Raw genomic sequence first — 24,619 nt, 5'->3', positions numbered from 1 at the left:
AGCTGTGAGGTGAACTATAACAGGCAGATGGATGGCTGGTGGGTTACAGGTTGTGTATGGTGAAGGCTGAGTCAGCCATCCGCCCCTCAGTCCCAGACTGCAGCCCACTACCTGCTGCTCTGCACGGCACAGCCAAAAACCATTCATCAACTGAATGAACACGTGGGAGTGGCATCTCATTCAATTTCTCTAAAACTATGTTTCAAGTGTTGTATAGTTCATGTTCAATTTCCCAATATGGGTTTTCCAATGAAGTGATAAAATCTTACAAGTAAAATAATGCAGGTAGTATTCAATAATATAACAGAAATCAGGAATGAAAGGAAACAAAGACTCTTACTGCAGAGATAATTTCATTTTAGCCTGATGTTTCCTCTGCATTCATAAAGGTTTTAGGCATAGATATTGTCCTTCATGTCCTCAGCACTTTTGCGAGGGCAAAGTACCTATCTTTTAACAGTATTTTTACAGTACACAATCAATGTCCATAAAATGTTTGTGTCATTGTATAAGACCTCCATTAGTCTGTAGTCTATTGTACGTCTATATTGGTGATTACCAGTTATACAGTCACCCATAAAGTCTTATGTATTCAGACATTTGACTGTGGCTAAAAGTCTGGTGTTCTTGGTAGCTTAAATGAGCAGTATGTAAGTGTTTGACTGTACTAAATTATACAAAACACTGTAATATATTCGTAAAAATTTAGGAAATAAGTTCACATATCTGCTTTTCTGAAAAACATTATAATAAATAAATAATAGTAATATCCTGACTAATGCATTTCAAAAACAATTACATTAATAATTAATTTCATGGCATTTTTGTTTTATTTTATGGAAATCATTTTAGTATTTTATTGTTTAAATTGAATTAACAGAAATGGTTTAATTTGCTCTACGTATTAGTTTTGTGACCATAATAACACTATTGCATTACGCAACAGTTCATGGGAATTCATTGCTTATTCCAAGGAAGATGTTGCTCTGTCAATTATTACATTATAAATCCAGCTCTGTGATGACAGATTACTGATGTACAGGCATTCATAACTGTTTGAGATCAAGCGTGAGTCTCATTCTTTGGATGGCTCAGGTTGGCTTGGCTCCACTGATTCTTTGGTCTCCTGACAATTATAAACACAGAAGTTGACTTTTTGTCACTTTCCTGTTCAGGCTTTCAGATTCAACTTGAAGAATTTACCAAACACATAAACCGGGAGTGTGAAAGAGACTCTTATAGGACGTGAAACAAGCTGGAGTCAAGATGGCTGGTAGACAGCGCAGTCCACGCCACAGGCCATGGTCCGTGTACCGAGCTAACACGTTTGATCTGTCCTCTGAGATGATGGGGTTGGCACTTACAGGTAAGGGATTATTAAGTTCATTTGAAATAAAAGTCTTCTGTTATGCAAATATGTCATATTTCTTAGTATTTATTGTCGACTGTCATTTTAATGCCAATTCTGCTTCCAGTCTTGATATTTCTTATAATTATCTTGAGATTACAAATGATTAGAGATCGACCGATTCTGATTTTTTAAATCAATACCAAATATTTGGATGCTTATGTGCCCGATAACCAATATGCTAAACCGATTTTTATTTACTGTTATACTACTGTTTTTGAAACAATTACTACAACACTACATGAACTGAAAAAAAAACCCTTATAGTAATAACAATCACTCCCTATTTGCATACAATGTAATAAATAGACGTCTGAAAGAGTGAAGAATAATATTAATTTAATGAATAATATCACTGGAATAATACATTGTCAGAAAAGTAACATACCAAACAGCTTATATATCGTTAAATTCCTTAACTGGTATTTTAAGTCAAAATAATGAATATTCTGTTGTTATGTCTTATGAAATGGCTGTTTGCAGCACTGTTTATTTATGTTTTTACTCACGCATTAACTTTATTTAACTGTGACAGCTCGCGGAGGTAATAAATAATTAATTAATATCCACAGATATTTATTTAGATTTTTTTTTAGCAAAATAATGTTTATCTGGTAAATGTTAATATAACTTATGGTGAATCTTGTTAAAAGTTAGCTACATGTGATGGCTGTGCTTCAGCCTTCAACCCAGTAAGTGAACAGCAATATGAACGTGATTTTACTAAGCTACTAAAAAGCATAAATAACAAAAAAAATGTATTCAGTGTTCTTTATTCCACCAAGCATTCATTCATGACTGTTTTAAAGCTACATCGTTATTGGGACAGGATTTGATGAATCGGTTTACATGACTCTCTGAGTTCACCTCTATTTTTTTAACCAAGCTGCATACTATGCATATCAGGCATTTATAACGCATCTCATCGCGTCCAGCGCGCAATTCTCAAAACAGCCACAAGATAGAGGAGTTTATTGGTCAATCGGATATTACAAAACCAATATCCGATAATGGGAAAATGCTTAAATATCGGGAAACAGATATATCGGTCGATCTCTACAAATGATATTTCACATTTAGATAATGTCTGGAAATTTGCTACTGAAATATATTCCATTGTTTTTCCTTTGTCCAGGAAACAGTCAGGATCCCGATGAACCTGTTCTTGAGTTCAGTCTGGGTGAGTAATACAGTCAATATTGAATTAAACAATACACTTTCAACCAAACTAATGTTTCATTTCAAGGGATGTCCTCTCATCCAGTCAAGGTTCCGTTACCCATTATTTCTCATATTTCTTTGCTATCCACACAAAGAAAATGCAGCCTGTTTGTGTAGGGAATACACTGTTTATTAGCCATATTGTTTTGTTACATGCTATTAAGTAAATCCCAAAGCTCAAATTTCATTCCATGCCTCGACAGAGCAAACATTCCCATTTACAAAGATACATGGATTGTAAAAATCGGTTGAGGATTGAGAAAGTTACGATATTTTTAATGTAAGAAATCAGAGGAAAAAGTTATATATGTATGTCAATGGAAGGTGTGTGACCGAAAATGCTGCTTATTCACATGTTTTTGCTTGTAACTTTCTCATTTCATGAGATATTTGCATGAAATTTGAACAGAAGGTAGAATTGTGTTCGTTCTTTCAAATGAAATCATGAACATTTACTGTTTTAGTTGGAATGGGCCATTTAGTTGGAATTAGTTTTTCATATTCAGATTTAGACCCATTGTTTTTAGAACAATGCCTGCAGTTCTGATGTTCTGACAGGAGGTCTATCACCACAAACGTGACTACCAAATTCCGCAATTCATTTAAAGGGGCGGTGAATTTGTCGATTTTATTGTTTTATACTGTTGCCTGATGTCTACTTCTGATGTCCGCGTGGTTTTTACATTCAAAAACATCAAAAACAATAAGAAATAGGCTATTTTGTAACATGGATTAGTGGCTCTTTAGAGAAATGGTTCGTTTGAAGGGGCGGGCCGCATTGAAGACCTGGACGTAAACACCCACTGCTATGATTGGACGGCTTCATTCCCCGTCATTACATGTGGGCAAATGTTTTAAAAACATTAATGTGATAAAAATAGCAGCCGAACACAAATATGTTTGAGCCACAAAAGATTCTGGGTGCTAAATATGATACACATAAATGACAATACGTATATTAAAGTAGAAACAAAACTCGACGTGACTAAATTACCGTATACAACACAGTAAGCGCGCATCGGAATCTAAACTGCGGCTAATAAATCCTTATCAATAACTTTGTATAATTTGATTGTGCTTGTGAGGTTGCTTTTACATTCACGTAATGTTAAATACCACAGTTATATGATAAAAAATAAGCTTTGTTGAGTGTTTGACCTTTCAAACGTAACGCGCCTAAATTACCGTATACAACACAGTAAACGGGCATCAGAATCTAAACTGCGGCTGATAAACCCTTCTTTATAAATAACACTGTATATTTCTACCGTTAAATTACAGTCGTGATGTTAAGTGGTGTATCTTTATTAATCGTTTAATGTTTTTAGTACATTAAAACAGTCAAACATACGTGTTTAGACACGGATGTTACAAAAGACATATCAAGCGATCTCTTCTAACAAAGCAATAGTGAAACGCAGTAACTTAAATAAAGTAAAATGTCTTACTGTGTATAATGCTGTGTCATTGTTGTCAGATCCAATATAAGTGGTGCTTTTAATCACAGTCTCTCTGCAAATCCAGCATCGACTTCTTTCCAAATAAATCCATGTACACAAAGTTAACAAACACTCCCCACACGAGCTGGAACTTCTTAAAAAGCAAACTTTTTCCAGGCATTTAATGTTATGTTCCAAAGCCTCCGAATTAAAGTATTTAGCTTCTGTGTTGTTCCCACGCGGTTCTTCCACAACCGAAAATGCGTTTCCAGTCTATCATAACAGATCACCGCGTCAAAATAAAAGTCTCTCAGAAAAAATGTATTTAAAAGTCACTTTGGTTACATTTGTCAATCTTTAAAGACATATTTACTTGTTGAGACACACGTGTGTCACGCGAAGCTGTGGACGGGACTTCAAAAGTGGTCCTTGTATTTGGCTGTGGGGCGGTGCTTCAATTCTACTTTGACGTCATAGATTTCCGAATTCCACACTGGCTTGTTTTACTGGCTTGGTGCCAAAAACTGTTATATTTCAGTAGCACGGACGTTTTCAGTTCTGAAACTTGCAGGATGTTCATTTAAGTATGATGACCTCTCATATAACAAATTATCAAGTTAAAATTGAGTATTTGATTCACCGCTCCTTTAAATACCATCTCCTCTATAGGTTTCGATAAAATTTCGTCAGTACCAAAATAAAAGATATATATATATATATATTGTCAACCCCACCATTTAAGTCTAGCGGAAGCACACCGACCGGTTGAAAGTGACATACATTTTCAAACAGTTACTGTAAAATAAAAACACCTCAGGACTGAAAGCTCAAAATATCAAACGCTTCTGTTGGTTATTCTTCGTGTATTGTTTTATTTAGTAAAAAAACTTACACGCATCTTAAAGTAACAAGCCGGTTCAGACGCAGAAGTTCGACCCAGAAATTGATGTGCGTGCCCACAATATCAGCATGCTATATTTAGATTATGATAATGGTGACCCTGGACCACAAAACCAGTCAAAGGGTACTTTTTGAAGTATTGTTTGTTAGGATAGAACAACATTTGACAGAGATACAACTATTTGATATCTGGAATCTGAGGGTGCAAAAAAATCTAAATATTGAGAAAATCACATTTAAAGTTGTCAAATTGAAGTCCTTAGCCACACATATTACTAATAAAAATACAGTTTTTATATATTTAGGTTAGGAAATTAAAAAAATATATTCATGGAGCATTCTTTACTTAATATCATGATGATTTTTGATCATTTTGACCCATACATTTACATATTTAAATGTACATTTAGTCATTTAGCAGATGCTTTTGTCCAAAGCGACTTACAAATGAGGTATACAATAGAAGCAATTACTGTAGAACAACACAAGATTGTATTGTATAAACAATAAGGGTGTCACGATTTCGATTTTAAATCGAAATCGATCGAAATTAAGTCCCATCCTCGAACTTCGAATAAAAAAATGGGATTGTCGATGCTGCCACGCCCTCATGTCACGTCCGGTCGGCTTACCCAGCGGGGGAAAACCTCTCAGATATTTATATTTTAAACACGAGGGATGTATTAATACTTGAAATGCATATCATTACTACCTACTGATCTGCCTTCGGACAGAGTGCAGCTCTCTGCACGTGCGTGAGAATGAGGCGCCAAGATGCAGCAGATTATATTTCAAACAAAAGGGATAGTTTGCCACAGCTCGCATGAAACGCATAAAACTGAACAAATAAGTAAGGATTACTACTACTTTAGTTTATGTTTAGACTTCGGATAGATGCGAGAGCGCGTGCCGTGCACGTCAGACAGAGAGAAGCGCAGCTGCTTGACGCGCTGGATTTATTTCAGATGCCAGTCCAAGACGTGCGCATTAAGTCCATCTGCGTGCAAGAAGGAATCCTCTACAAGTTCTCTCGTGTAAAGTGAAGCCCAAAAACACCCATGCGAGGAAAAGCACGCAATGTGTATGTTAATGTGTAACTATAACAATAATAATAATAAATATTAATGGCATAGCATTTTTTGTCTTTTAAAAAAAAGTAAAAATCGAGAATTGAATCGAATCGTGACCTTAGAATCGAAAATGTAATCGAATCGAGGATTTGGAGAATCGTGACACCCCTAATAAACAACATACAATGTAATTGTATGCTATTGCTACAAATATACCTGTGCGACTTATTACTAGTTTTGAAGTCCAGGGTCACATTCATCTGCCTTTAATAATTTTTGACATTCATTATGTTTCTTATTAGTTGTGGATATTAGCAATACTTTGGTTACCTATAGCCACTCTGAGTTCTCAGCAAGTACTAGCCATCATTTTATTGTCTAGGTTAAAGGCGCTCTTAACGAATCTGTGAGACGTCACTTTTTGTTGATGTTTGAACTGTTTTCAAACAAATGGGGCGTAGCTAACTCCTCCCCCTGCCTTTCCGTGTTTTCATGAACGCGCCCAACCCCCACCCCCAAATCCTTCTTGTCGTTTATTGGCTGGAACACTTTATGTTTCGTGGTGCTAGGTTTGGCCACTGTGTTTTTATTGCAGTTTGTGAAGCCTGGGCTGTCTACAGAGATTTTTACAGTTTTATCAGCGGACAGGCAGCAAGCAGATAGTGAGGAGATGTTTGCTGTATGTAACAAAAAATGTTTTATGGTCTAAAACGCGTGAATTCGCTAAGAGCACCTTTAACTATAGACCAGATATAATCCGGCTACAATTAACCATAAACTTGAGTTTACATCATTTTTGCCTAAATAACTTAGGAGATATGATATTATATTCCATCATGTAAGCCAGGGGTTTTTTGGACTATGGTTAGACATCTATACATTTTTTGTCTGAATTGAAATGAGTTGTGACAGCTAAGGCATCTTGTAAACGCAAAATTCCTTTATAGGACATTTTTTACTTTCCACCTCCAGAAACATAGATGGTTGGTTATCAATGATCAACTCAATGATTTGATATGATTTTCCCAGTATGCAGTGAGCTGGTCACCCCATCACTGGATCGCAAGCCCAGTAGCTTTGTAGCCGTGAGCTGCACAACACCTCCGCAGGCATTTTGGACCAAACACACACAGACTGAAATTATAGAGGTAATGAATTACTTACTGTATATAATGATTTATATTTTGCATATAAAGTTTCATTTAATGCAAGAATTGCATGATGTTTTCTTAGGGCACCAGTAATCCGATCTTCTTGAGCAGCATTGCCTTCTTCCAGGACTCATTAATTACACAGCAGACCCAAATTAAGCTGTCCGTCTATGATGTGAAAGACCGCTCGCAGGGGACTGTAAGACTGAAACCCTTATTTTTACCATTCTGCTGCTTTTATTTAGCACACAGTTAACGTTTCTCTTTTGTTTTATCAGATGTACCTGCTCGGTTCAGCTATGTTTACAGTAAAGGAACTGCTTCAAGATAAACACCACAAATTACACATCATGCTGCGGTATGAAAATATGAAACTACTGTAAGGGCAAAAAAGTGATGTGCGGTGCTACAACAAAACATTGCTTTGGGTTACATGTTGAAGTGAGATCCAAAGCTGTTGCTGATATGTTATGTCAATATTCTTAGTAATTTATTCAAATGTATTCTGATTATTCCTGTGACTCAGATCAGCAGAGAATGAGGTGATTGGAAACATCACCATCATTGCATGGATGATTGAGGAAAGGAAGGACCAGCGAGCTCCTCTGGCACGTTCAGACACAGTCAATGGCAGGGTGAGCGCTTGATACACTATTTTTTAACCATACTACTTACAGCTGCATGCAGTTACAGTTTACTATGTGCGATTATAGCAAACATATTGTTTTTTCTTGTATTTGCATGCTGTTATTTTGTGAAACCACTTTTGATGTAATTACTATAATGCAGTGGTTTTAGATTTAGCCAAAATTAACCTTGGACATAAAGTGGTGACTCAGCACTGTATAAACAATTGCTTACTTTATAAAGAAAATATACAGAATTAATAGCTTTTAACATGACTTTTAGCAGCCAGTAAAATCACTGTTCAAAACAAACAGTTGTCATAGCAAGTAAATGTAATTTAGTCTAGGTCGTATTTTCTTATAGCTTGCATAGTATTTTGAGAATTAGGGCATAAAACACCAAAAGTCTATTCATTCTGCTAACCTAACTGTGTACAATCATGGTAGGTTTCATTTCTCACATTTACCATAGTTTTCGAACTAGTCCATGAGCATGTCAGCACACACCTGTGACCAATTTTAATGATCCATCTTTTAAGAAGCAGTTATTTAATTATTTGTCACAGATGGTGTTACCTGTTGATGAAAGTCTGACCGAATCCATGGGAGTGAAATCAAAATCAGCCTCCTTGTGTAAAGACAGTCTTTTAAAGGCAGGTGAGTATCTAATTCATCACTTTGGTGTTTATTTGATTTTATTTCCTTTAATTTCTTTCAGTTTCTAGATTTCATCTACAGGCAGATAATTATTTCTTAAAATGGTCCTCGTATTATAATTAATAGTCCACAACCTCCATTTCTTGCTGTGGAGATTGATGAAAGCCTCAGGCATGCTTGCTTTGAAAGAGGTTCGTCCATGTGATTCTGTAAATCCATTTAAACACCGAAGCGGTTATTTATAGTGTGTTAAATATTCTGTGCGAATTTCAGTTCTGCAGTTGCTTTCCTGCTTTGCTTTAAAACCAGTGCCAGCAATAATTTTCATTAGCGGTTCGGAGTTAATCATCTGCAGCATCAGGGCCACTTTGCCACTCACGTGCAGTTAGGTACAGTAAGAAGACACACAGTAGCTAGAACGGCCAATCACAATTAAGTCCACAAATGCACATAAGACTGAAAACCAATTGCAATTCGATGCGCAAATGCATGTAAGACTGAAGACCAATCACAATCTGCAGCATCAGAGCCACTTTGCCAGTGTAGCTAGGAAGGCCAATCACAATTAAGTACACAAATGCACATAAGACTGAACACCAATCACAAATCAGTTTGTATATGCATGTAAGACTGAAGACCAATCACAATTTGGTACGCAAACGAATGTAAGAATAAATGTCAATCACAGTTAGGTACACATATGCATGTAAGACTGTAGAACAATCACAATTTGGTTTGCAAACGTATGTACGAATAGATGCCGATCACATGCATGGTCACTTTTACTTTAAGACACCGCATTGACCGAGGGTTCATACATTTGAACTAGACAATGCAAACAAGCCTAGACAATGTGCTTTATATTAAATGTAATGATTTTCGTTTTACAAATTAATATTTGGCTGTAGATGTATTGTCTTAATAATTTAATCACAAAGGGAAAGACGTTACGTTAGCGTACCTTGCATTTTACCTCATTGCTCCTCATTCTGCATTTACAAATAAATAAATAGGCCCACTGAATTTGTTTTTTAAACGGTCATATTTATAAAAAAGCAACAATATATGTAACATTAATAATAGCAATATAGATATTTACTTATCACTACAATCATGATATATTAAGACTGTAAAACCGCATATGCGCTTTCCACGAAAAATAGCAGCATCACTGCCAGAGAAATTCCTTCACCGCCACAGCACAGACCTATATTGCAATTTCGGAATGCATAAACAGAAATACAAAAGAACAGAAATTCCAGGGCTGTTTTCTGCACTCAAGCCAATATCTTTGTCGTATCCTTCTTGTTTTATTTTTTGTACATTCTGCCACTCACAGGTGCGAAAATGCTTACGTCAGAATTCGTCAAGTCCTACACTAAAATCTTGTCGTGTGTGACTGCGTACAAATTATTTTCACATTAACTCACTAGTGTCGTGTGCGAGAGCTCACGACGTTCCGACCATTCGTTTCACATATGCATGTAAGACTGAAAGCCAATCACAGTTTGATCTTATGTAGTAGTAGTTGAATTGTTTCTGTCTAATGCAGCAAAAGGACAATATTTTTGTTGATTTCTTTACACATCTGACTCACTATTATTCACATTGACTGTCTGATGCAGTATTTGGAGGCACTATTTCACGGATGTACCGATTACCCACCACGGACGGAAATCACCTGCGTGTCCTGGAGCAGATGGCGGAGAGCGTGCTTTCCCTGAACATACCCAGACAATTTGTAAAACTACTACTTGAGGAAGATGCTGCCAGGTAAAATGCATTCACATTCAACGGATAGCACACAAATAACACTTGTTGAGAAAATGTGATTTACACCTTGGGGAAAAGTGAATCACCAAAGGTACATACTGAAAAAAACCCTGCTAAAACCAGCATAAGCTATTTAAGCTTGTGTAGCAAGCTGCTTTAACCTGGTTTTGGTTACTTTTCCACCAGCTTTGCCAGGCTGGAAGGTCCAGTCTAAACCATCTACTACTGACACCTTAAACCAGCTAAAACCAACTACCAGCTTAAGCTGTATGAGTTTCAAAATCTCAAAACTGCAATATTATTGAGACTTTGGGTGGGCATTTATGACTAAGCTCAGTAAGCAACCATCTGTTTTACTAAAACCAGTAAACGTCACTGGGACGGTGGCCTTTAAAAAGATCCTAATGTGCCCCATTTAGGTACAGATATGTATACATTTGGTTCCAAATGTACCTTTTAGTTACTAATATGCACCCTTTAGCTACAAAAGTGTACTTTTTGAAAGGGCCCTGCCGCAGTGACAGCTTTTGTACTTTTTTCGGAGAGTGTAGCAACATCCAAGAACCTTGTTAGCAAACACATAGTAGCACATTGGCAACCACATTTATAAACACAGCATTTTGCCAGTAATGTTATTCTATTACATAATATTTTCTGTACACAGGGTGTGTGAGCTTGAAGAGCTGGGCGAGTTGTCACCCTGCTGGGAAAATTTGCGGAGACAGATCATCGCACAGTATCAAAACATCATTCTCACCTATCAGGAGACTCTCAGTAATTTACATGAGTACAAGGGTCAGTGTTGTGTCACAGTAAACATTTCCATGCATGGTTTTAATGCATACTTTTTGTATCATGAATACAGTAATACATCAATAACGTATTTAAAAGTTTAAGTGGAACAGTTATACCAAACAGAATTGTAACATTTACACTTCAGTGCCTTTAAAATCTTCATATCTTCTCCCTTGTTATTCATCAGGTCCTTCCTTCAAATCAAGCACTCTAAAAGGAGAGAAAAAGCTGGAGTTTGTACCTACAAACCTCCATGTTCAGAGGATGAGAGTGCAGGGTAAGTCTGGCTATGGTGAGATATGTCTGTCAGTATTTGGTTTTCAGTAAAGACATCCTTGGGACATTTGTCAGAATTTACTGAAGGTGCATACCATTGCTCTACAGATCGCACATATGATGTGGTGACCACAGGAGCTCCTGCGGCCCATCATCAAGGCTTTAAGGGCAACGGACTGAAGAGACTTATTCAGAAATTTGAGGATGCCAAAAAGCAGTAAGACCTCTCGATTCCTAATCACATGCAACCTTAAACATTGCAAATCAAAGATTTTGTTGTTTTGTGCTTGGTTTAGTTTCTTATGCTATACAGTACATAAACTGAAGTTTTGATTTTGATCGCAATTGTAATTTTACTGTTATGTTGTTTGCTTTCTGCTCAGTGCTTTTGAGGGTGAAGGGTGAGTTTAAGGGTTTTTGACTGTTTTACAGTCATTGTCATATGTGGTCGTGTGCCATCTTGTTTGTGATTTGTCAGTATTAAGTCTTTCAATTTCATTCAGTGTGTGGGATCTTTCCTGTTTACATCAACCTGTTTGTAAGTCAAAACAGACTGTTATCACCTGGTATTAACATGCATCTTTGTGTTAACGTGTTATATTTTAAGAGGAGGATCTGTGATATTACAACATATTTTTCTCACTGATACAGTACATGATCTGTGTCACTGTCACTGCTTGTCAATGTTGAGCATATCCAAGGTGTATGATGTCTTAAGCACGCAAATGTTCAACTGGATAGTTATTTCTGCATGTACAGTAACAGGCAAAGTTTAAAACTCTGATTTAAGTGTAGTTTATGAATGGTTAAGGGGGTGATGTTGTCCAGGGGTATGATGACCTCCACATGTTGTTTGAGTCTTTGGATAACAAAACATTTTGGATCCCATCAACACCTGTATTTGTGCCCCAACACACTTGTGGTCAGCTCCGCTGAAAGAGATTGTAAAAGAATACTCCACTAATAATAATCCTGATAATTTATTCACCCCCATGTCATTAAAGATGTTAATGTTTTTCTTTGTTCAGTTGCAAAGGAATTTAGTTTTTTGAGGGAAACATTCCAAAATTTTTCTCCATTTAGTGGACCTCAATGATTTTAATGCAATTCAAAATTGCCGTTTCAATGCAGTTTCAAAGCGCTATAAACCAGGGGTGTCCAGACTTTTTTGTGTGGCGATCTACTTTTAAAATGATAGAGCCGACAAGATCTACCTGCTTAAAACACATTTAATTATTTTCATAATACTTTAAATGCTTGTTAGGACTTTACCTCTACATTGAATTAAGGGCTGTTACCATTACTCTATTCTTTTTGAGGAGTTAAAAAAAAATCTTTGAGTACATGTCGAGTATTCCTTAAAATAGCGGAGATGCAGTTTAGTGAAACAAACTAGAAAATGACAACATATAACTCAGGGCTACGCTGCCTCGCCCTCTCTCTCTCTCGTTTGCTCGCTCGCGCACACACACCATGCACGTGGATCAGCTCCTGGGTGAAGGCAAGAATGCGCATCCTGGTGAATTTCGGAAGTTAGACGACTGAGCTGCAGCGGCCTGGTATAAGATTTATAAAAACACATTTGATAAGAAACGCCCCATTCAGACAGCCAACGACAAGCAGTAGCAGAGCGACGCGATCTCATTCATTTCAATGGAAACCTGGCGACTTCCGGCGACACGAGCGAAAGTGACCGTTGGCGACCGTATGGGCGTGTCCAGCAACGCGAGAAAGTTAAGAAAAGTTTAACTTTATGCAAATGTCGAGGGACTTTCGGGAGCGACTACCAATGAGAACAAAGCAGTGGAGTTAACGTCATTCTTCTCTCGTCAGTTACTGGCGTGGATGGAACTCATTTGTTTATGACAAGCAGATTTAGAAACGCCTCATTGAAAGAGACAAGCGACAAACAGCGATAACGTCGCTGGCTGTCTGAACGAGGGGAAAGGCACAGCAACTCAGAGTAATTGTAAAACACGCAAGTATTTTAAGACCATAATGCCAATTTCGCACGTGGAGCAGCAGTTAACTTATGTGCGATCTACCGGCATTGTCTTTGCGATCGACTGGTCGATCGCGATCGACGTATTGGACATCCCTGCTCTAAACGATCCCAACCGAGTCTAAAGGGTCTTATCTAGCGAAACGATTGTCATTTTCGCCAATAAAATATTTTTTTTACCACAATTCTCATCTTGCACTAGCCATGTGACGCGCCAGCGCGACCTTGCGTATAACATAATCACGTTGAAAAGATCGCACGTTACATACAGTACTTTGCAAAGGTCTTGGCCACCATGCATGTTACAATTAGATTTGTTGTTTTTGCAATGTTATAGTGATCAAATATAATTGTTTCTCAGTCTCTTTAATACAGTACATCCAGAAAGTACAGGAAATGTGTATATAGTATTAAAAACTGTATAAAATGTAAACTGCAGGATCTGTTAAACCTAAATAAAATAAATCCTAATTTGTAATTTTAAAGAAATTAGTCTTTTTACTTCATTCTGCTTAAAAACGCTCAAGATGTGTTGTTTAGTGCCAAGAGAGGTCACATTAAACACCAACGATGCCTAAAGAAGACATTAAGTCATATTTTCCTGTATTTTCTGTTTATATCTTAATAAAATAGATGGAAAAATAAATATGAATGGACATTAAAACATCTAAAACAATAAGTCTGGTGGTGGTGGCCTAAGACTTTTGCACAGTACTGTATATGAAATTCACACTTTAAAAAAAAATAACAAAGGAATTAATTAATATCATCATTGTCGGTTCTCTTTCTTCACATTTGTAAACACGGGAGGTACTTTTGCATACTTAATGCGTGACCTTTCGATGTGATTAAGAAATACGGAAGGTCACGCTTGCGCATCACAAGGCTAGTGCAAGTGGTTAAAAATTACTTATGTTTTATTTCATTTTTTTGCGAAAATGACGATCATTTCACTTTATTAGATCCTTATGCCTCATTTGTGATCGTTTAGAGCCCTTTGGAGTTGCATTGAAACTCTGAACTGTTGAGGTCCACTAAAGTCCACTATATGGAAAAAATCCTGGAATGTTTCCCACAAAGAAACACAAACATCTTGGATGACATGGGGTTGAGGAAATTTTCAGATTTTTTTAAATAAAAGTGGAGAATTCCTTTAATACCAGGTGTGGCAGAAGTCTTCAAAAAGATCTTACTTTGTCAAAATATCCAACGTGTACTTTGTATGTCACACCATCTCATTTGCAAACATCCACTGGGTCACAACTTAAAATTGTAAAATTGAGATCTGAACAAGTGATAAGAAATTGTGATCTCTGTACTTTTAGTGCCAGTGAATCAGTTTCACGTTCAATGCGGTACCAGCCACAGGATGTGCTGAAAGCTAAAGAAATCATTTCCCATATCAACACTCTCAAGACTCAGATCAGCTACTACACAGAGCGACTCTCCCGTGCTGCCAAAGAACGCTCAACCAATGCCCTGGAGAGGACTCTGGCTATACTCACGGAGAAGGTGAGACTATTTGCTTAAAATTATTATTGTGTCACATAGTCTCATTCTCCAGGTAGCACTCACTTTCTCTCTCTGGTTCTCTCAGACACGCCAGCTGGTGACGGTCTGTGACAGTAAACTGCTAACTACAGCTATCCAAGCACTAAATGCTGCACGGCCAGAGTTTATCGCCTCCAGAGGTTCCCCCTCTGCCCATGACAATGAGCGTGTGGTCCTGAGGAATGACCAGGGCTCTCCGCAGGCCAAGTGGAGTGGGAAGGCCAACAGAGCCTCCATGAATCTGACCTGGCAGGAGGAGGAATGGGTAAGGTCATAAAATTAAGACACCTAGCAGGATGCATTACATATAAGGTGATTTATCGACTTCTCTTTCTGATCCAGGAAAAGGTTTGGCTCAACGTGGATAAGAGTCTTGAGTGTGTGATCCGCTGTGTGGACAGACTCCTGACGAGAGAGCGTTCACAGAGCGACAGCAGTGAGGACGTCTTCCTCTGTGACCAGCAGGCTGATAGCGGCAAGAGAGGTAGCCGAGGCAATGCATTCTGGGTCAACCCTGGTGACGGGCTCTCCTCCCCTTCCTCATCGCACCCTCTTTCAAATCAATCCTCTTCATCATTATTTTTATCATCATCACCTTTACTGACCCCTGCATGTTCATCCAGACACTCCTGTAGGTTTTGTTTCGCCTCAACTGGCTTTTTAAATCCCTTTATAACTTCTTAAAAGTGAAGTGTGTCATGTTTTGTCGGTCATTCAGATCACATTACACATTATAAACACATTACTTAATTTATTTGAGTATCCCGCCACAGAAATGTCAGCTCAGCGGTAACCATTGAATGAAGGATACGTTTATAACAAACATTGCCGTTCTGCCATTTGGTGTTGCTAAGGCCGCAAAAACATTCACACTTCACTTTTTCAATACCACAGACACTTTCAGTTTAACATCCTCTTTCAGTGAAGCTAAGTTCTAATTCTGGGTTATTTATATGGTATTTTAATGTATTTCACAGAGACATTAGAGGGATAGTTCACCCAAAATTTTCTGTTATCATTTATTCACCCTCAAGTTGTATACATTATATACATTTCTTTGTTTCACTAAACACAAAGAAAGATATTTTGAGAAACGTTTGTTACAGTTTTGAGCATCATTGACTTCCATAGTATTTTGTTTTCCTACTATGGAAGTCAATGTTGCTTTTGCTTCCTGATTGATTACAAATATCTTCCTTTGTGTTCAGCAGAAGAAAGAAATGTATAAAGGTGAGTAAATAACAGCATTTTCATTCTTGGGTGAACTGTTCCTTTAAGGCCCCATACACACTGCAGCTAAATTAAACTCACACATCACCTCTTTGTGCTTAATCCTGTTCAGCAGGAAATCACAGTGAAAGAGGTACGAAAGTTTACTTAAAGGTGTTGTGTGTACATTTTAGAGGCATCTAGTGGTGAGATTGTGAATCGTTCGTTTAGGGTTACTGTAGAAACATGATGCCACTTTCATGTAAGGGGACTAGTGGTCTGATTCTAAGGTAATAAAACAATACAGTTCATTATGTAAGGGTGGGTAAGTTATGTATATTTTATTGCATTTCAATTAAGAGATCCTTCTCAAATTTACACAATGCACCTTTAATTTAGTTGCCAGAGCTTGCAAAAAAAAAACTGTGAACAAGTATTGTAATAAGCCTGTAATAAATCTTATTGCTTTATATTGAAAATTAGATCAAAACATTGTGACTCACACCTGCCTACATTAATAACTCTAAAAACTTGATCGTTTATAAGACTGGCATAAAAGACTGAAATGGTATTTTATTTAAATTTGCAGAACAAGACGCTGTAATGTTACCCTGGACCACAAAACCCGTCACAAGGGTCAATTATTTTTAATTAAAGGACAAGTTTGGTATTTTACACTTAAAGCCTTGTTTTCAGATTGTTTATGGTGAAATAGAACGGTTTTGACTGAAATTTGGACATATGATGCTGCCTCGAGAATTTTCTGGTGTTTGTGTTTCACCTCCCACCTTTACAATGGGTTTAATGGTGCACTGGAACAATCCTTCCTAAAATGCATTAAACTTTCGTTTACAAAGACGTGAAACTCACTGAGTGGTCAGGGGTGTTCACTGATATGCTCACACAAAAATCGCTGCAAAAGATGCTTTCCAACAGGTGTTTTAGCATTCGTTGAAAACTTGTGGACCTATTTTTCCAAACGCCTCACACCCGTATATTCTTCCACTGAGAGCTTGAATAATAAACACTCCAGCCCAGTTGGTGGCGATAATCCGCCTTTGCCAATTGCAAGAATAGAAACAAAGTTCCCGGCGCGGAGTAATACCGTACCTCACAGCACATCTAATACAAGTCAATGGAGTTGGACAAAAACTAAGATAAAACCTGTTGGAAAGCATCTTTTGCAGCGATGTTTGTGTGAGCATATCAGTGAACACCCCTGACCACTCGGTGAGTAGACCGAGTAGACTGAGTAGACTCACCATGTAAGCCAACTATTCCTGCCCATCCCCAGCTAACAATTTGGTTCCCAAAATGTTCCCCTATTTTCCAAGGTTTTTGGTTAGCCAGGAATGTTTTCTTTAAGAAAATAAACATTCCCCTAAAGTTATTTTTAGGTTATTTTAACGTTCCTCTAACGTTAGAATAATTGAATTGTTATATTACTGAAATATTATATGAATGTATTATAACACAGGTTATTTTTTATAAAAAAAAAATACCTCAACACATCACACATTGTATTTAGATAACATGGTATTTTATCAAATATATGTGACTTTAACACAATATAGAAGACTTAAAGCAGATATTTATTAAAAAGGAATAAACATAATTCCCTTTAGGTTAACAGATCTTACCATAGCCGTTTATTTTCGCTAGAATAATGTTAGACTCTGAGGTAAAACGAAATGACAAACACACATTCTATTCGCTTTAGGTAAACATATCTTACCACTGCTGTTTAGTCACCTATCAAAAGCTTCTAACATCATATTCTCTTAATAGCGTAGACGTGTCAAATCGATCGGAAGTCACTCAAACATATTTTCCTTCTCACATATTTAAGTTACTAACTGAAGAAAGAAAAAATAAATGCTAGAACAATGTTAGTCTGAGGTAAAAATGAAATGACGCTATTTTATTAAATGACTTGAGTTCGCGCTTTTTTGCTGAGCACAAGAGCAAGCAGGTGCTCGTGAAGAGCGAAGCCGGGAGAAGCGCGTGCAGGGGGTCGCCCACATATCAGACGTGCTCATTGAAGGATGGGTTTGTTTATTTATGCTTTCACTTCATTTCCTGACAGTTTTACTTGTTACATGGGGATAATGACTGACAAGAGGACGCCGAAATACATATAATATAATTACCTAACTAAATCTGAGACAAAGCAAAAACATAAAAATATTATTTCCTCCCCAAGATAGCCCGACGCGCAGGGCGGAGATGCATTTTGGTAGCCCGACAGGAATTCACAATAGCCCCGGGACGTCAGGCTAGCGATTTTGCGAGCCATGACCTAATGAAACCGGCTCCTTAAGATTCAATACAGTTTGCAGCTGATTCCAAGCACAGGGGGCCTGAATACTTAAATGCCCCTTTTCCCTATTCCTAATGATAAATATCCTAATGAATTTTGGCATATAAATCGATAATTTTGACCCATACAATGTTTGCTGGCTATTGCTCAAATTTACCTGTGCGACTTATGGATAGTTTTGTGGTCCAGGGTCACATATTCATTTATTAAAAATATGCAAGGCTAAACATGGAAGAAAGTTGCTATGGTTACCCAAGTATCAGTCATCAAAGTTTTGAGAGTGAGTCTTGTTCTGTACACATCATGGAACGATCTTTTAGGGGATTCACTCCCGCACCCCTGTGAGAAACCATAATTTTTCTGTTGATACTTTTGAAAAAGTTTTTAATCAAGTTAATCTAAACATAGTTCTACGATTTTTAGATGAAATGAATGTTAAGCATGTTTTCTAGTCTTACTTTATATAATTAGACTTTATCCTTGCCCTGAATTTATACCCTTAGAAGCTGTCAGGGCGTTTAAAATGAAAGAATCTCTCCCGCTGTCGATTTGTGCTATCTGTACCATGTGAGATTTTGCTACCTCCTATAGGAAACATAAGAGTAACCCCTTTCCCAACCTGACACCCAAAACCTAACCCACAAGCATGACAACACGAGGGTAGTACAATCTCTCGGGTAGGATAAAAAGTCAGGATGCCACATTTAAATGCATTCATCACTCTTTGCACTGTGTATGTGGCCTAACAGTGTGTTGGCATTTTATAGATTAGCTTTATTAATGTAGTATCAAATGTTATTGTTAAAATAATTACCATCCTCTCTCCACTCCTCTTTAGATAGTCCCAGTGTAGAGGGATCCTCTCCTGGTAAGAGTTGTTTTACTGTCCAGCTTTTTTCAGGTTATTTTAAACTTGTCTTGAAAATAATAAACCTGTATGTGTTTCTGGCTGTAGGTGAATGGAGTGAAGCTCTGTATCCACTCCTGACCACTCTGAATGAGTGCGTAGCCATGATGAGCGACAAAGCCAAGAAGTCCATGGTGTTTGTGCTGATGCAGGACAGCGCACCTACTATTGCCATGAATTTGGCGCTACAGTACCGAAGAGATGTGGTTTTCTGCCAAACGGTTAGTTCAAAACGCAATAAACAAAATTGTTTTGAGCTATAACCAATCCTTGGAAAGTAATGCTTTGACTCGTTTTAAAACGTTGTTAGACGTGACATGTGAACAAACCCATTTAATCTGTGTGCATGAAACATCTTTCACATGTATAATTTGATAATGCTTTCAGATACCAATGAAGGTGTAGTGCTCCATCATCACTTATTACCAAGATTCAAATCCAATTCCAAACACTTTAATGCATCTTACGTATTGTGCCTTTAAACAGTGTGTACACAATTCACCAGCAGACTGTGCAATACACATGACATATACAATATATGACACATCGTTTCTAATAATCTGCATGTTTTCTATAGCTGACCGCTTTGATCTGTGGATTTATACTAAAACTGAGGAACTGTCTCAGTGACAACGGCTTCCTCAGGCAACTCCACACTATCGGCTTACTGGCCCAGTTTGAGGGTCTGCTAAGCACAAATGGTAAACATCTATGTGTGAAAAAAGAAAATTCAGCTTATTTGTACATTTGAGGATCTCTTAAAATAAAACAAATTTCTCTTAAAGGGGAGGAGCTAGCCATGTTGGAAGACATGAGTGTCGGTGTCACGGACCTGCGAAACGTTACCTTTAAAGTTACCCAGGCAACCTCCAGCTTCAGCCCCGACATGCTGCCGGTTATCACGGGTAACCGGGATGGGTTTAATGTGCGCGTGCCCCTACCAGCGGTGATGTTTGATGTGTTGCCACGGGAAATCCAAAATGGGATGCTGCTGCGGGTTCAACCTGTATTATTCAATGTAGGAATTAACGAGCAACAAACGCTAGCAGAAAAGTAAGTTAAATAAACTGTACCATGTTATGTTATGTTAATACAGTTATTCACTAAACTATTGTTTATTGTTGTTAAGGTTTGGAGACACATCGCTACAAGAGGTTGTGAATGTGGAGAGTTTAGCTCGGCTTACATCCTATTATGACCAGTTTAAGGAAGTGCTGCCTGAAGACTGTGAGTCCTGTTTACTCGTCTATACCGACTGCATAGGAAGAGTTCAGATTAGAGGTCTTAACGGGTCCACTTAGATCCAAAAACCCGAGGTTAGAATCTAAACGGGTCTAAAAGTTTCACGTGTTCCTCAGACACGGGTCGGGTATAATTGAGCTTTTGGGTCATTTAAAATGAAAGTGTTTTCGCCAAACGGACCCTCATCTGTTTGCCAAGAGCGCTTGCGGCATCGTGTAGCTGGCGGTAGGTTAATTTTTGTTGAGCCAGATCTGTCAATTACTTTTAATGCACACTGTAGTGGTTACCTTGGTATCGTTGTCAGATAACAAATGAAAATAAATGGAGCAGCGTGCCAAATTGGTTATGAGGGCACCAAGGGTTTCTTTCTGTCTGACTGATGCAGTTTCGGGTCCAGAAGGTTTAAAAAACACTGGGTTGGACTTGGGTATAATTTTATCGGTTATTTCCTCCTGTCTGGTCTTTTTTTTATTATTATACACGTCAGGTTGGAGTAAATATTGCTGCGGGTCATTTCAGGTCGGGTGTACATTTCTTTGGACCCGAGAAGACCTCTAGACCGCTCTTTTATTTCATTGAAAAGTGATAAAGCTTTGAAGTGGAAGTATTTGATACATATAATACATGCAGAGAGCATTTGGTTAGTATCATAATCTCATTTTTAACAGGGGTGGCATTTAGCGGTTTTTGCATCTGAACTCTTCATATGTTCCCTTATTAACTTTTTCACCGCCAGCGGGTTTTTTTTTAAAGTTGCCAGCCAGCGCCAGCGTTTTTCATGATTTTCACCAAAGTTTAATGCCTTCCAGAAAATGTTCTTCTTTAAATATATAAACATACAATATACCAAATGAAAGAACAGACCCTCTGCTTTCAAACAAAAAAAAAGTTTTATCCTACCATTCTTTAAATCAGACACGGACATGCAGCCGGTTGCCATAGGGCAATACTTCCGGGTTTAAAAAGTTGTGGAAGGGCACCACCTGGTGGATAATAGCGGTATTGCGGAAAGACTGAAAATCTCGTCATTGGCAGGGAAGCGTTTTCTCTTAATTGACAAGATATCTCGTCAATGGCGGTGAAAGAGTTAATAAGTACAATAAAAATAATGAAAACAAAATGTATTTGTGCATTAGGAAACGTCATATTTTAAACATCCTAATGATTTATTTCAGTACTATTAGCAGACTAAATTTTTCCTGCCATAGGTCTGCCCCGCTCTCGCAGTCAAAACTGTATACCTGAGCTACTCAAATTCCTCAGCCAGAACGTCAGCATCAGGAAGAGCAAAAATGTGGACATCCTGTCGCAGGCAGCAGAGGTACAACAATTACTTTCATTTACTGAAAATTTCCATTGAAACACATAACAAAAGGAAGCAATTCCTTTAGCTTTAATTCTGTGTGCTGTATTAAAACAAATGAGTGTGGTTTCGGGGTGACACAACACTAGTGAAAGCAAATATGCTGACATCATTCTCATTCCCGTCTTCAGATTTGTCGGCGTCTGAATGGTGTGCGGGTGACCAGCTGTAAGAGTGCAAAGGATCGTACGGCCATGTCAGTGACCCTGGAGCAGTGCCAGATCTTACAGCATGAGCACTGTATGGCTCCGCAGGTCTTCAACCAGGCACTGGACTGCATGCGCAGGTTAGACAACAACTGAAGGAGTAGTTCACCCAAATATAAAAGTTAATTATTTACTCACCCTCGTGTTGTTTCAGACCTTCAGAATTTGGAGAAAGTCACACGACTTTTCCATACAACAGGGCATCAAGCTCTAAAAAATACCATAAAAGTCTGTAGGATTTAAACACTATATGCCAAGTGTTCATATAGTATGAATAAGCATTTAAAAATGTAGGTTTAGGATATTCACTGAAATTGCATATTCAAACTACACCTCATATAAACTGGATGTGTACAAAATACCTCCCTATACCCATAGATAGTGCACGATTTGAGGGGACAGACATTTGTTGTTGTGTCATAAAATTATAGTGGACATTATCAAGTGCACTTATTCAATTCCATAATGCACCGCAATTTTGCTATTTTGGATACAGCTACTGCTTGATTTAAGAAGACTTGAAATTTGGAAAAAAAATGTACTGCTCACACTGGTCACTGTGATATATAAACAAAGAAACGTAACACCATATGTGTTTGAAACAAACATAAGAGTGGGTAAACTCTAAAATGTTTTTGGTGATGTAATTTTCACATTGCTCTTTATTTCTTTATATATTTATCTGATCATATCTGTCCACAGTGAAGGCTGCAGAAGAGAAAACACAATGAAAAATGTTGGAAGTCGCAAATACGCCTTCAACTCTCTACAGCTGAAGACGTTCCCCAAACAGTACAGACCACCAGAGGGAACCTACGGGAAAGTAGAAACTTGATTTGATAAGCAGTCAGCTGTTCTGGCCCACCGCAGCCGGCTACTAAAGCTGCATGTTTCTCTGTATCTTTATTACCACATATCTGAAGGAACTTTATATTATGCACAGTCATGCTCTGTTTATCATGCATATGACAATGTTAAACTCCAAGATCTTAATGTTCCCTGGCCTCCAACATTTTATAATTTGTGGTTCTGGGAAAAAGGGAGATTTGATTGGTTGTTGCACTTGGGTCAGGTACAACTATGAAGGATGCTTAGTTATTTAATATCCTAAATTACTCAATCCCAAAGCACTCATTAAATCAAGGTTTAGTTAACATTTACATTTAAAATACCTTCTAAGGTTTGCTCTTGGTACAAAATACAAAGGTCAGACATATCAGCACTAAAGCAAAGCTGTAGTTTATCACTCTGTCGAGTAATACTTCAGTAGGCTATAGGTAACGTGTAAGTGTTGTGGTAGAGTAGACGACTTGTTTCCAAAGTCAGTTTTCACATCTGTAAAGAAAGGTTAGGTTAAGAAAATCCATACAGTATATGCACAAATTATTAACACGAAAAAATGTGTATTACCACTCCATTGAAAGTACACACAATGCTGTTTGCCTTAAGAGAGTCCGCTGTTGCAATCTCCCCCAATGTCATGATAAACATGAAGATATTTCTAATCTGTGTATGATTATTTGTGATGTGGCAGAGTATATTTTATTTATTAACTCTCTTTACTTTGCTTTACTGTAGACCTTTACCCTGTTGACTGCATAACACCTGTTTTGCATTGTACAGGTTATATAGTTTAAGAAAAGCTTTCTCATACTGTTGCCAAGCACAGCTAGTCTTTGTACAGTGAGTATACAGTGTGAATAAATGTTATTTAACTTTTTATGGAGATGTGTAAGGAGACACTATACATTGATATGTACATTGATTGTTTCTATGTTTTCGTGTAGGAGTTGACATGTGTATATAGGTTATAAACGTCAGTACTGATTTATGGAGGAACACTGGTGAAACTGGTCTTTAAATGTGAAGAATATTTCCTGCACCGTTTTGTTTTGGTAATTCGTAAAGCAGAATGATACTCTTAGACTATTTATATTATTGGAATAGAAACCATGATGTTCATTCTGCAATGAAGAACATAATGATAATAATAATAACAACTTTATAGAGCCTCTGTAAACGACATAAAAATTGGCCTGATGTCTCCACAAAATGTGTAGGTTGTTTTAATGTATCAATACATGTAAACAGTCTTTCACGCTGCACAAAATAATGGTTTGTAGTTTCTATGGCTGAAATAGCTTACAATGCAGCTGTGTCTTAGCCTCTGCTTGCATGATGCAGGACACATTGTAAAATACTGATAATAATAAAAGATTTAATTAATAGGCTCAGCATGCAAGTGATTGTTTTATTTTATTTAAGCATTGACATTTCCTTATTTTTAGTTTACATGTACAGATTTGTGAAATTTACATTTGATTACTGTTTTTATTTTTTTTTACGTTTACATGTATGATTTTTTTATTACACTGTGTGTAAAAGCAGGCTGCTCTTGTTGATCTTTCACTTTCCCTATTTTTATTATTTTAGTTTTTTTCTTTGTATAGTTTAATTTTAATGCTGTACAAAATATTCTCTCTTTTTTCTCCTAACACAGCTT

At 37.4% G+C, this 24,619-nt stretch overlaps 1 protein-coding gene across 9 annotated transcripts in view; it reads left to right on the top strand.

Moving 5' to 3' along the window:
• inpp4aa (inositol polyphosphate-4-phosphatase type I Aa) overlaps positions 1-24,619 on the top strand; it is a 34,388-nt gene extending 9,769 nt beyond the window's left edge. Inside the window, exons 2-24 of one of the 9 annotated variants that reach the window (XM_065292898.2) lie at positions 1,176-1,366; positions 2,544-2,588; positions 7,068-7,186; positions 7,272-7,388; positions 7,468-7,568; positions 7,716-7,824; positions 8,382-8,472; positions 10,098-10,245; positions 10,910-11,040; positions 11,228-11,332; positions 11,425-11,533; positions 11,700-11,717; positions 14,644-14,830; positions 14,916-15,134; positions 15,212-15,500; positions 19,237-19,266; positions 19,354-19,526; positions 19,883-20,006; positions 20,091-20,358; positions 20,435-20,532; positions 21,756-21,868; positions 22,042-22,196; positions 22,819-24,619. In XM_065292898.2, coding sequence (XP_065148970.1) covers positions 1,267-1,366; positions 2,544-2,588; positions 7,068-7,186; positions 7,272-7,388; positions 7,468-7,568; positions 7,716-7,824; positions 8,382-8,472; positions 10,098-10,245; positions 10,910-11,040; positions 11,228-11,332; positions 11,425-11,533; positions 11,700-11,717; positions 14,644-14,830; positions 14,916-15,134; positions 15,212-15,500; positions 19,237-19,266; positions 19,354-19,526; positions 19,883-20,006; positions 20,091-20,358; positions 20,435-20,532; positions 21,756-21,868; positions 22,042-22,196; positions 22,819-22,951 — 2,982 coding nt within the window. In that variant the 5' untranslated portion in view covers positions 1,176-1,266 and the 3' untranslated portion in view covers positions 22,952-24,619. The remainder of the gene's footprint in view (positions 1-1,175; positions 1,367-2,543; positions 2,589-7,067; positions 7,187-7,271; positions 7,389-7,467; positions 7,569-7,715; positions 7,825-8,381; positions 8,473-10,097; positions 10,246-10,909; positions 11,041-11,227; positions 11,333-11,424; positions 11,534-11,699; positions 11,718-14,643; positions 14,831-14,915; positions 15,135-15,211; positions 15,501-19,236; positions 19,267-19,353; positions 19,527-19,882; positions 20,007-20,090; positions 20,359-20,434; positions 20,533-21,755; positions 21,869-22,041; positions 22,197-22,818) is intronic. The other 8 variants (XM_065292901.2, XM_065292899.2, XM_065292905.2 and 5 more) reach the window with 8 other exon arrangements.

The sequence above is a fragment of the Paramisgurnus dabryanus genome, chromosome 15 (assembly GCF_030506205.2).
Source record: "Paramisgurnus dabryanus chromosome 15, PD_genome_1.1, whole genome shotgun sequence".
In the NCBI taxonomy this organism is placed as follows: domain Eukaryota; kingdom Metazoa; phylum Chordata; class Actinopteri; order Cypriniformes; family Cobitidae; genus Paramisgurnus; species Paramisgurnus dabryanus.
The sequence above is the reverse complement of the archived record's forward strand: the minus strand, read 5'-3'. Positions and strand labels throughout refer to the sequence as shown.